Genomic DNA, 12157 nt, shown 5'->3' with positions numbered 1-12157 from the left:
TTCAGGCAGCTCCTTTGCGTGCTTTATTTTAAGTTTTAATTTTCTTATTACTCAAAATTAGCATTAATGCAATAATATTGTTTTTCTCCGGTGCTAATATAGACATATCTCCGATTATATCTGACATGTCAGTATTATCAAATTCTTATTAAATATCAAATTTTGACTACTTAAATGGAAAAAACCCGAAATAGGTTATCCTATTACAAAATACTTCGTGTAATTTGAATTTTTTTCCTTTTAAATAACATCAAACATATTAGGTCTCATTTGAGACGGTCTCACAGATATATATTCGAAACGGATCGATCATGTCTATAATTGCAGTTAAAAGTAATATTTTGACATAAAAAATAATATTTCTCTTAGGTCGGATTAAATTGAAATTTCGCTTCACAAAATTAACAAGTGAAACGTTCTCTTATAAGTTTTTTTATATGAAAAATAAATTACTGAAAGAATAAAATCAAGGAAAGAAAATTTGAAAGTTATTGAATAATAAAAATTATAATTTGCCAATGGTGGAGTTGACGATGAAAGACTTGCAATACTTATTCAAGACCAATGGATATATCAAGTCCATTGGTCTTGAATAAAATAAAATAAAATAAAATAATGGCGATCCAGGCTGTGCCCTCCACCCCTCGCGGCGAATTTATTCATCTCCTTTCTTATTATTTCTCCATATTGTATCTTTCTTCCAACTTCTTTGATCCTTCCGCCACTCCAATTCCCTCTCCCCCGACGCATCTCCTCCTATATAGATTTCGCTACGCGAATTCATCTTTGAAAATATTCGAGTCTTTTTAAAATGTTTGTTACAGGAAACAAATCAGGAGAGAATCATGGCAGAAGAGCATGAATTCCAGGCGCCGGAATGCCACAGGATGTGCGTCAATAATTGCGGGTTCTTCGGGAGCCCCGCCACGAAAAATATGTGCTCTAAATGTTACGCGGGCATTTGTCTCAAGAAATCAGGGGATTTTTCTCCGATATTCTCGACCTCTTTAACTCCTACGCCTTCACCGCCTGTGGCGGGGGTGCAGAAGAGTCCTTCCGCGGCGGCGGCGGAGGAGGTAATTAGGGAAGTTACAACGGCGGCGGCTCCTCCGTCTCAGCCTCCGACGAACAGATGCTTTTCTTGCAGCAAGAAGGTGAGGTTGACGGGGTTCCGGTGTAGGTGTGGGATCACCTTCTGTGGGACCCACAGGTACCCCGAGAAACACTACTGCAGCTTCGATTTCAAGGGTGTAGGCCGGGAAGCCATAGCCAAGGCGAATCCGGTGATCAGAGCAGAGAAACTGGAGAAGATGTAATCGCAGCCGTACAATAGGTTCTCTTGATGATGATGCTGGGTGGTGAGGATCTTTCCACGAAACTGAACTTGCAAGTCGAGATCTTGTTAATTTTTATGATTTTTAATTTTAATTATTTTATTTAACGTTTCATTTAGGAATTTATATTATTAGTTTGTAATATAGAATTTATATTTATATATATTAAATAAAAATATATATATCTCATTTGAGGATTTCATTTTCGTGACTTTTAATCGGAATTTTGATATATAATTCGATTTAGCTTATAATATTGTTAGTTTGAATTATATGTTGATGAAGACCGGAGGTGTATATATTTGCATATTCAAAAAATCGTGAGTGGTAGGCAAAAAAGTAGGGGTAAAACTTTTGATTATTCAAATCAACCTAGCTTCGTACATATTAATTTAAAAGTTGACAATCTTCGTGTAAATTCTTCAAATAGCTAAAGTAGTTCATGCTTCTGTACGTATTATTATTTTTATGTATATTATTCAACAAAAGGAACTCAAAATCTTTTAAATAAACAGCAGCTCAAGCATCATATTTTGATTGTTCTATCTGTTAGAGTAGGTGTCCGACAATCCAACTTGTGGCTCGGGCTTTATTGATTATAATGTAAAATAATTTTTATTTTAATAATATTTTACGATTTCATTCGATTACGACATTATATTTTATCTGTATACCCATGCAAACTGCATAGATAAAATCTTTGAATATAAAATACGTACCATGAGGTCTGCGTCGCAACGTAAGATCATGAAACTCATTAGGAAGCGTACCGTATATTCTAAACATGATCCTAGTCGATTCAGCCACCTAAAACGAGGATAAAGGTAGCTCGAGCTCGAGAATAGCATCTGTGATGTAAACGCCATGTTTCATTGGCAAGAGCATGGAGATGTCCATTCATACAGATGAATGATTATATGATGATGCACTGAACAACCCTCTCTCAGACTATCCATGAAACGACCACTACTTTTTTTTCTTCTAATCTTAAATCAAAAATTCTAATAAAATAATTTAACATAATCATGAATAATAATAAATTAACAATTTAAATCTGCAGTACACAAAATAAAATCCTAAATCATCGAATAACCAAAATTTCTAAATCGACTTTAAAAAGATCGGCTAACAATAACATTAAGTATAAAAATATCTCTAATAAGAATCATTAACATAAATCTTTAAATTTTTAATATATCTAGCTAGTGCGGAAACATAAAGGTCCTCGGGTGTGTACTGCTGCACTTGATCCACTCAAGCATCAGCACCTCCCATAAATCATGTCAATCATGCATCATACAAACCTAGTGAGTCTAAAAACACAACACGTTCTAAACATGAATATCAAATAATACATATACATTCACATGCATTTAAAAATCATATTTTATTTAAAATAATCTTTTGAACATAGATAAACCATTTTAAAATCATTTTAGCATAATTAAATCATAAATCGCAAAATCATTTTAAAATAACTTTAAGCATAAATAAATTTTTTAAAAATCATTTAAAATAAGCTTTGAACATAAATAAATCATTTTAAAAATAACTTTAATCCTCATCATAAATCATATATCATAACAATCATTTTTGTTATAAGCTTTCAATAACATATCATGGCCCGTATATGGGCTCCCTCTGGGTCCTTGGCCCTCACGTCATCTCCACAAAATCATATATCATATATCATATCTTTTGTCACAGTCAATTCACATCCCTCAAAAATATTTTTCATTTTCTTTAAAAATCAAAAAATAAAACAACTTTCCAAAAATAGCATTTTAAACAGTAAAAATTGCACAACTTTACCATAAATCATAAAAATATATAATATAATCAAAATCATCATTTTAAATAATAAAATATAATTTTACAAGCATTATGATCCTTCGGGACGCTGCCAAGCGTTTACGTATTTTCCTAAGTGTGAAAAGACTCTTTTGCCCCTGGACGTAAAAATTCCCGATTTTATCTTTTTCTAACTTTTAAAGACATGGGATTATTCTAAATAATTATTTAAGTTTAAATATAATTTTTCACAATTTTATGGAGCCTAAAACTAGGCGTTTCAATTAATTTTTTAATTAACGTTTCGTGCGGCAATTAAATCCCGGATAATTCCAAAACTCATTATTTTGATCCCAAATTTTAAACATAATATTTTTAATATTTATTCTACCCTTCCAAGCCATGATCCACCCTGTTGGACCCATGGTTCGAAATTTCTTCCTTAAATTTTCGTTATATGACCCTTAACCGATCAACCCGAGCCATCTCCCAATTTACTCGAGTCATGCTCGGGCCACCTCGAACCAAACCCTAGCCAACCAACCTAGGCACCCTACGACCACGTCCAGCCCAAAGAGCTAGCACCTAAGTCGCTCAAACTCACCTGAAACATGACCATGTACTGCACGTGTGTGTGAGTTCCCTTGCATATCTAGGACTCCTAACCCAACTAGGACTCTTCCAGCCCTTAACCACTTGACCACCCATGACCCTTACTGACCCTAGACCAGTACCAGACCCGAGCCACCCCCAGCCCGAGCCCCTGAGCCACGCACGACGTGCTGCAAGGCTGCGCGCAATGCTCTTCTCATGCTGCTGCTGTCAACTTTGCGTGGAGGCTTCTAACCAGGCCACTACCGAGCCCAGCCCTTCCTAACCATCCCTGATCCACGCTCAGAACCAACACAGACCAGCAAGCCCCTGAACACAAGTAGCGAGCCACCTGAATTCAGCATAACCACATGCGCGCCTTTGAGCTCTCTTGCGCTATCTCGAGCCAGAGGCCAGCCTAGCCGCTCCAGACTCTGACCCAGCCCTTGCCCATCAACCGTAGACACTAGAGGACCCTCCTGACTCGCCCCTAGCCACGTTGCCCTCTTTCCCGAACCACAGCAGCCGCGATCGAGCTTTGTAGAGAGTCCTAGTTCACTAGGACTCTTCCCTAGCCACTCCCACGCACCTAGCCGTCCTAGGACCCAACCCAGCCCTAGACCACTACCCTTAGGACCCAACCTCCAGACCTGGTCGAGCCACCTGCCCCCATGCATAAGAAACAAGCCACTTGAATTGCACAAACCAACCAACCCACGTTCCTTTACTGTAATCTTTCCTACGGTTTCCAGCATGGTTTTCTTTTAAAAAATTGTCATCTTTGTTCATTTTTTATCATGTTTTGGCAGCGTGTCCGTTGGGTTTATAACGATTTTTTTAGAACAAGCGTAAAATCGTAAAAAACGTCGAAAATACGTATCATACCGTAAAATTATAGAACCCACGTATTTTTCATGCATAATCAATTAAAACACACATATTATGATTTGTATGATGTAAAAAAAAGTTTAGGAAACGTTCTTTTGCATTTATAACGCTCGAATTTTCAATCGTCGGCGAGAAAGGACGAACGGGCGACGAAAAACACAAAATTGGGAATTGTGTGAGGGTGAAAATCGGCTGAATGGAGGCTGAATTATGAGGTTTAGTAGACCTAGGAGCCTTATTTATAATTAATTAACATGTTAATGAGATTTGATTTTGGGCTTGCAAGCTTAAGGGTAATTGGACCTACTTAAATTAATTAAATTGGGTCCAATAATACTTAATTAATTAAATAATAAAAGTTTATAAAATTAGTTTTCATAAAATAATATTTTTGATCCTTTAAAACTCTTTGTTTGCCCAAAACCGGCTTCACGGGAAAAATCGAGCTCGACTCATAAAATAATTCGAAATCCAATAATTTTAGGAAAATTAAATCATTTTTAATCATATTAGGAAGCCTTGCCATTATTTAAAATAAAAGTACATATTCTTGTCTTGGTCGTCCCCGATCTCCTTTCCCCTGCCTATTATCGAATATTCGGGTAAAATCCTAAATTTCTTGAAACCATGTCATATTATCATTTAATCATGCAATCATATCATATAATCATATAATAAATACCATGCTAGCATTAAATCAATTAAAACAATTTTGCATACATGTGGTTTACGTAGATTGGTTTTTCAGACGTTACAATCCAAGTGGTTCTCACTAATCGAGTGGAATAGTCCGCAGTTATGATTATACACCATTAGTCCTTTGACCCGGGATAATGTAGGGGCTATACGTACTAACATGCACTTTGATCCATTTATCGACTCCATCGAAGGTCATCAGGTGGCGAGGTTGGGTGTAGTTTCGAAATACGTAGGAGCAAATGCATTGTAGTCGGGGATTCATCTGCGGGTGAAGATATCCTATGTGATCTGATGAGTTAATAGTACAAGGTGTCTCTGGCCAGAGCAAGAAATGTGCTTTTGGGAAATGTGTTTTCCTAGTTGCACATACCATGCCACTATTAGTACTCAAAGATCAATCACATCGTTATCGAATTCATTTGAAACTCTCGATATACCAATGGTGGCAGATTTGGTCGGGATATATATGTTGAAGGGATCGTATTGTATGCTAACCATGAATAAAGGTTCTTGCAGGCACTATCGTGATACCTAGGGGATCATGGGGCGATGCTACTAGACGCTCTTACCATTATCCGATGGGTGCAATCAGAAATGAGTTGTGACATTCTTGATCAATGAGTTGATGAAGAGAATGAGGTTAACTATGGTAAACCCGAATAAGAAAAAAAATTATTCTGAATCAAGTGGAGATGTGAACCCATGGCTAGCAGTATCCCTGAACCATGGAGGGTAACACAAGCATCAGATTATGTGTTTCCGTTGAGATAGTCAAATTTCAAGGAGTTGGAATTTGGCGACTATAGTTTGATGGAGATCAAATATGAATCTTATAAAGGAGTTTATGAGCCGATTTGATAGGATAAAAGAAATGGAAGTTAGCATGATTGCTAAATAAGGAAAGAGAGTGGAACTGCCTGTTTTGTAAAGGAGTACAATAAAACTGGCAGCTGCCCAATATGGTAAGTGAAAATTTTGATCTTCGAAATTTTCATTTTTCATTATATAAACAAGATTTGTATCATTGGTACATCGGCACTTTCGGATCGCCGATAGAGGCTATAATGAATTCGGAATCATTTATTTAGTAAATTGAGAATTTACTGATCAAATGATTGTACTAGTAGTAGAGACTACTAATATGTACAAATTCTCATACATATTCTCGAGAAGTCTTGAAATAAATTAACATATGAGTTAATTATATAAATTAAATAATGGATTAATAAATATATATACATTTTATATGGTGATATAAAATATATGTATTAATAAATATATATACATTTTATATGGTGATATAAAATATATGTATTTATGATATTAATATATCATGTATTATCAAAAGTTGATAAATTTGCTATATATTAATAATATGATAATTTAATTATAATGAAAATATAGAGTTATTGTGAGAGAGGGACTCCTAATTAGATTAGGAGTCTCACTCTATAAATACGCCATAAGAGGTCATAATTCAATAGAGATTTTATTCAATAAAAATCCACAAAATTCCTTCCCCAATTGCAAAGACAAGTCTGGCCACCATCTTGAAATTTGGAAGAAAATTTTGGCAAAAAAAACAAATTAGATTTTCTTAATTATGGATTAAGAATCTATAATATTTGTTAATGATTCATTAAGAATTAATTAGCATAAAAACCATGATTTTGAATCATGGAGCTCTCGGCCATACTTTCAAAAGATTTGGGAAAATGTCGGCCATGTGATTTTCTTCCACCGCTGCGCTGTTGTTGTGTATTTTCACTACCGCAAGTGTACGGTGTCAAGTTTTAGTACTGGTTTGAGTATAGATATCGATTCCACGAGGAGTAAATATTTAAAACTCTATATCAAGTACCATAAGTAACATAGTTCAACTTTATTTAGAAAAATCAAAGATATAGTTTATAGTCAATTCACGACAATTAACGAATCTTAGTATTTCTAAGCACGCAGTTGAGATTCAATGAGTAGATCAATCTAGAGATATGATTTTGTCTGGTCTCCCCTATACCAAATTAAAATTAACTAACATATTATTAAATTGCATCACGTTTACTAACAAAGAACTCGTAATTTTCCTATTCTCTTTTTCAAGTGATAAATAGAACTGTAGTGTCTATTACTAATTTTAATATGTCTATTCAAAATCATGCAACACATAATATATGCAAACAAGGTTCTTTTTATGGATTCACTAGAGTTATACGTCTTTTGCATGTTATAAACATCTAACGATGTGATTTCCCCTGTCCTAATTTCAATCCCATCTCTCGAGTGTTAGATCTTAATTATTTGATCAATCGAATTATGGCCAGTAATCCAAAAGCATTAAAGACAAGAAATCACAAATAAACACAATGAATTAATTCAATGAAAATTCAAAACGTCAATAACATAGATTCAATCACGCTTACGACAATCTCTAGAAAATAGAATTAGTTCATACTCGAATCTAAATCACAACAAAACCTGTTTGTAATAATTAAAAACGTAAAGGTAAAGAACCGAATTGGAAACGTGTTGAAGAGATGAAAGTGCGTTTCCGTGTCCAGACTAAGCGTCTTCTATATCTGTTCTTCGTGTTCCGTCCTCCGTTGGCTCTGAATTTTTCGCTCTTTTATGTCTGCTATGTCGGCTCCCTACTTAATTCTCCTTTTTTCTTTTTAAAGCCCATGACAAAACCTAAAGAATCTGTAAATCGAGTCGCGTGCATATGCGCGCCCTTGCTCCGCGCATATGCGCGGGTCTTTCTGTGTGTGCATATGAAATTCTTCGCGCCGTGCATATGAGCGCCCGTGACTGGCGCATATGCACACGTTTCTCTGGTTTGTGCATATGGACTCTTGCTGCGCGACCTTCACCGGCGCATATGCGCGGGCCTTTCTGTTTTGCTTTGTGTTCGGTAATCTCGCGCGCATATCTATGCCTCTGACTCGCGCATAAGCACAGGTCTTGCTGTCTTTATAGAAGGGCAATTTTCACCATTTTCTTCTAAGCGCCATTTTCGCTCTTTTTTATGCCCATGCAGTAGTCTTACTTAGATTCCTTCAATCACACCAAAAATAACAAAAACGCATAATTTCGTCCAAGAAAACTAACAATCTGTATGAATTATAAGGATAATTTAAGTGCACAAAATGCACTTATCAAATCCCCCCAAACTTGAACTTTTGCTAGTCCCGAGCAAAAATAACAATAAAAATAAACTTCCAGGAAGAATTAAAGCTAACAACTAAAGTCATGGATATGCAAAAGTGATATTGGCCTCCGACTCATCTATTTTCATGTAATTCATGATTACTCAAGAGTCACGTGCGTGTGTGCTATGTCAATGCTAATTTACCCAATCAACTGCTCAAATAGATTCACAACACTTACTAGCCTTATAAATTCAAAAGATTTTCAGTTCAGTTTAACTCACACTTCATTAACATACAGATTTACTTGCACAGATCCCAAAGGACTTTGGTGGTTTTTATTTGGCTCATTAAGTATTCAACATACGTATACCAAAAGTTGATGTCACATAAAGAGATGCTTCCTGGCAAATGATTAAAGTCCATACTTACTAACAACGTCTTTCAGGTATCCATAGGCTTGACTTGAACAATTTTTCTCCACTAGTATATTATATAAATGTGACAAGGTTAATAGGTCTTGTAAGTTTGTAACGTTAAGCTATGGTTCTTAGCTACAATAAAAGGTATGAAAATCAAAATTTGAGAGAAATAATCGAATTTTCATCATCTCCACTTTCATTTTATTCACAATCACTTTATTGTTTTCTTCTCAATAATATCATCTATTTCTCATATTTTTCATTTTCACCACTTTTTGATTCCTTCCTTTGATTGTTTTTCTTCTTATTTGTCTCTTTTTTAAACGCTCATTCAAATTTTTTTTCTTTTCAAGAAGTATTTGAATCATTACAACACCAATGAATTTATTTCTCTCAAAATTTAGGTAGGACACTAAGTGTATAAGCTTCATTAGGTAGTTTTTTGGGATGTAGAATAGATACAGATAGGGGCTAATTGTATGTCATCGACACACACCACTTGATTTTTAGCAGGCTCAAAATGGGACACTAGGGATATTTCATGTTGATTTGGCAGGCTCAAAGGTTCAAACGGTTCCAAAGATTGTCTAAATCATTCCTATGTCACATATTATCCGTATTTCGCCTCGAAAAGTGTTCAAGAAAGTTCTAGATTTCCGTCAATCCATTAGTCAACTCGTAAAAACCAATCACATGCATGTTTCAATAAAACGAATATAATAGATAGGTGCACAAAGAAAAATCAAGCATCTCAATCTACTCGAAGCTCAATGGATTAACAAACGATAATAACAATGAAAACAGGTCCAAAGATATTGAGAAAGATTGCCTAGGTCATCTCTGTGTTTGCAAATGTATCAGTTAATGTCATGTGAGAAATGCTAAAATTCAGATCTCTATTGTCTATTTATCAGAACAAGTATGTAAATTGTCTCTAAGCATTGATAGTATCAAAAAACATGAATGTGCAAAGATATTTGTGACTCCCAAGTTATCATGAATACATATATGCATTAAAATCACGATTTCATTTTCATCATTTGCCACACAACGACGTATCCATGATTTTTCCTAACAATTCTAACATGCAATAAAAAAATAAAGCTAATATGCAGAAAATAACTAACAACGAATTTAACTAACAATGAATTAAAAACTCAAACAATCAAGCAAATTGACCCCCTCCCCCCCCAAAAAAAACTTACAGTATGCATCGTCCTCAAGGTATAATGTTGAAAGAACGGAATAACCATACCTCCCACGACGAGCGTCAGTGCTCGTCGTCACCATCGTCGTCATCCTCATCCATGTGCGGGGGCGGGGCCTGTGAAGAAGCTTCGGGGTACTGGGGTGGCCATACAGGTGGCTGGGGAAACATCGTATCCTCTGGACCTAAAGGTGGAAACCGCTGAGCGAGCACGGAAGTGAAGTCCATCATATATCCCATAAAATGGTCGGTGCGGAGCTGAAGTAAATCCAGTACCTGGCGCAACTCAACCAGTAACCTCCTCTGGTTCTGCATCACATTTTCTAGCCGTCGAAATCTGTCTCCCTACTCTGTCTAGCTGATGCAGGTGGTGGTGGTGGCGGAAGTTGTGGGATCTCCTCTTCGGCAGGAAACTCATGGGGAACATAGGAGGCGGCTCCAAAGAAGGCAACAATGGGGGCCTTCGGCTTTAGCACTGGTTCATCAGGGGCCCATGATATGCGGGTCTGTCGGCATAGCTCGGTAACAATATGAGGACATGTAAGAGAAACCGTGGCTAACCCTGCGCCGGATCTCATAACCGATCCATAGATGATTTTCCCCAAATCAACAGATTTTCCCATCAGAATAGCAAAGACCAATGCAGCTTTGTCTTTGTTCACATCATAATAGTGCAAGGACGGGAGAATCTGGGCTAGTACAAAGGATGTCCAAGCACTTGAATTAGGGCCCATGTCGGATTTCTTGAATAAATAGGACCGCTTGATCTCATTTTCCAGGCAGCGCCGGCTTGACATATGGTCCGAATGACCTCTGTATAATCAACACTCTCTTTAAGAAATTTGATGTACTCGTCTTGGTCGAGGCTGGGCATCTGATATATCATATTGATAGTCCGAGAGTCGAACGACACCAATTTACCTCGCACCAAGACTTTATACTCGTCATGACGAATCCGGAGATTTGCATAGAATTCTCGCACAACCGAGATAATGACATCCAGAGGGTGCTGTGCAAATTCAACCCATCCTCAGCGTTCCAATTCCTCCACAATAACCCCACGTGGAATTGACATATTAAATCCCCGTTCCGGGATGATGGACCTTGTCATAGAGATCTCATATACTTGTTGGGCTTCCTCATTCCAAAATCTGTGAGAATCAAAACATGAGGAGGAAGAGGCACCCTTTTCGATTCTTTTTCGGCGCCATAAAATCAATAATCCAATTCTCACACTCACACACTAAATTCAAATAATCGAGTAGCAGAGCAAATATAATCTCACCACACCAACAAATCCGGTTAACAACGCAACGTACAAATCCAGTCACAAAATGCTTTTACAACAATTTGAAGTACTCAATTCACAATATCACAAGTTCCTCAACTAGATCGAACTCAAATTCCAACTATTCTAAAGATTAGAACAAAATCTGGATGAAATCCTTACTTGTATGAGAAAGTGACTAGAAATCGATGTGTGTCGGAAGTTGTGGCGGTGATTGACGCTTTGGTGTTCAGTTGTGGCGGCTGTTTTTCTGAGAAAGAGGGGAGGCTGCTGTGTATTTCTGAAAGAGGGTTCGCGTTTGTCTTTTTTTTTCTTCTTAAATCTGGCTTCGCGCATATGCGCGTCTCAAACCGGCGCATATTCGCCAAAGTCTTTGTCTCGAACTTTCTGCCTCTGCATCTCGCGCATATGCGCCAAAGTCTCTGTCTCGATGCTGGGCCTCGCGCATGTGCGCGTAAATAAGTCGCGCATATGCAATCTGTCCATTTTTTTTAATACTTGCAAAAATAAAACACTTCAAATCAATACTTGAATAGAGAAAATTAAAATTAACAAATAAGAGATTAAAATAAAATAACAAAAACAAAACGAATGCTAAAATAATTGTGGGTTGCCTCCCACACAGCGCTTGGTTTATATTCATCAGCTCGACTGTCAATAATCATATTCATGGTGGGTCGTATGATTTCTTGGATGCCTTTTTTGCAACCATTTGACCTTCAACTTCCATGGTTAACTTTCCTTGTTTCACGTCAATGATGGCTCCAACAGTAGCCAATAATGGCCGTCCTAGA

General features: G+C 36.7%; 1 protein-coding gene across 1 annotated transcript; it reads left to right on the top strand.

The window, feature by feature from the left end:
• The first annotated feature begins 670 nt into the window (after positions 1–670).
• Positions 671–1540, top strand: LOC142536212 (zinc finger A20 and AN1 domain-containing stress-associated protein 4-like). Its single transcript, XM_075641896.1, has one exon. The coding sequence runs from the start codon at positions 846–848 to the stop codon at positions 1314–1316; it is 471 nt and encodes a 156-aa protein (XP_075498011.1). The 5' UTR covers positions 671–845; the 3' UTR covers positions 1317–1540.
• The last annotated feature ends 10617 nt before the right edge of the window (positions 1541–12157 follow it).

Source organism: Primulina tabacum, unplaced genomic scaffold, assembly GCF_025594145.1.
Source record: "Primulina tabacum isolate GXHZ01 unplaced genomic scaffold, ASM2559414v2 Contig1246, whole genome shotgun sequence".
Taxonomy (NCBI): Eukaryota; Viridiplantae; Streptophyta; class Magnoliopsida; order Lamiales; family Gesneriaceae; genus Primulina; species Primulina tabacum.
This window is presented reverse-complemented; position numbering and strand designations above follow the sequence as displayed.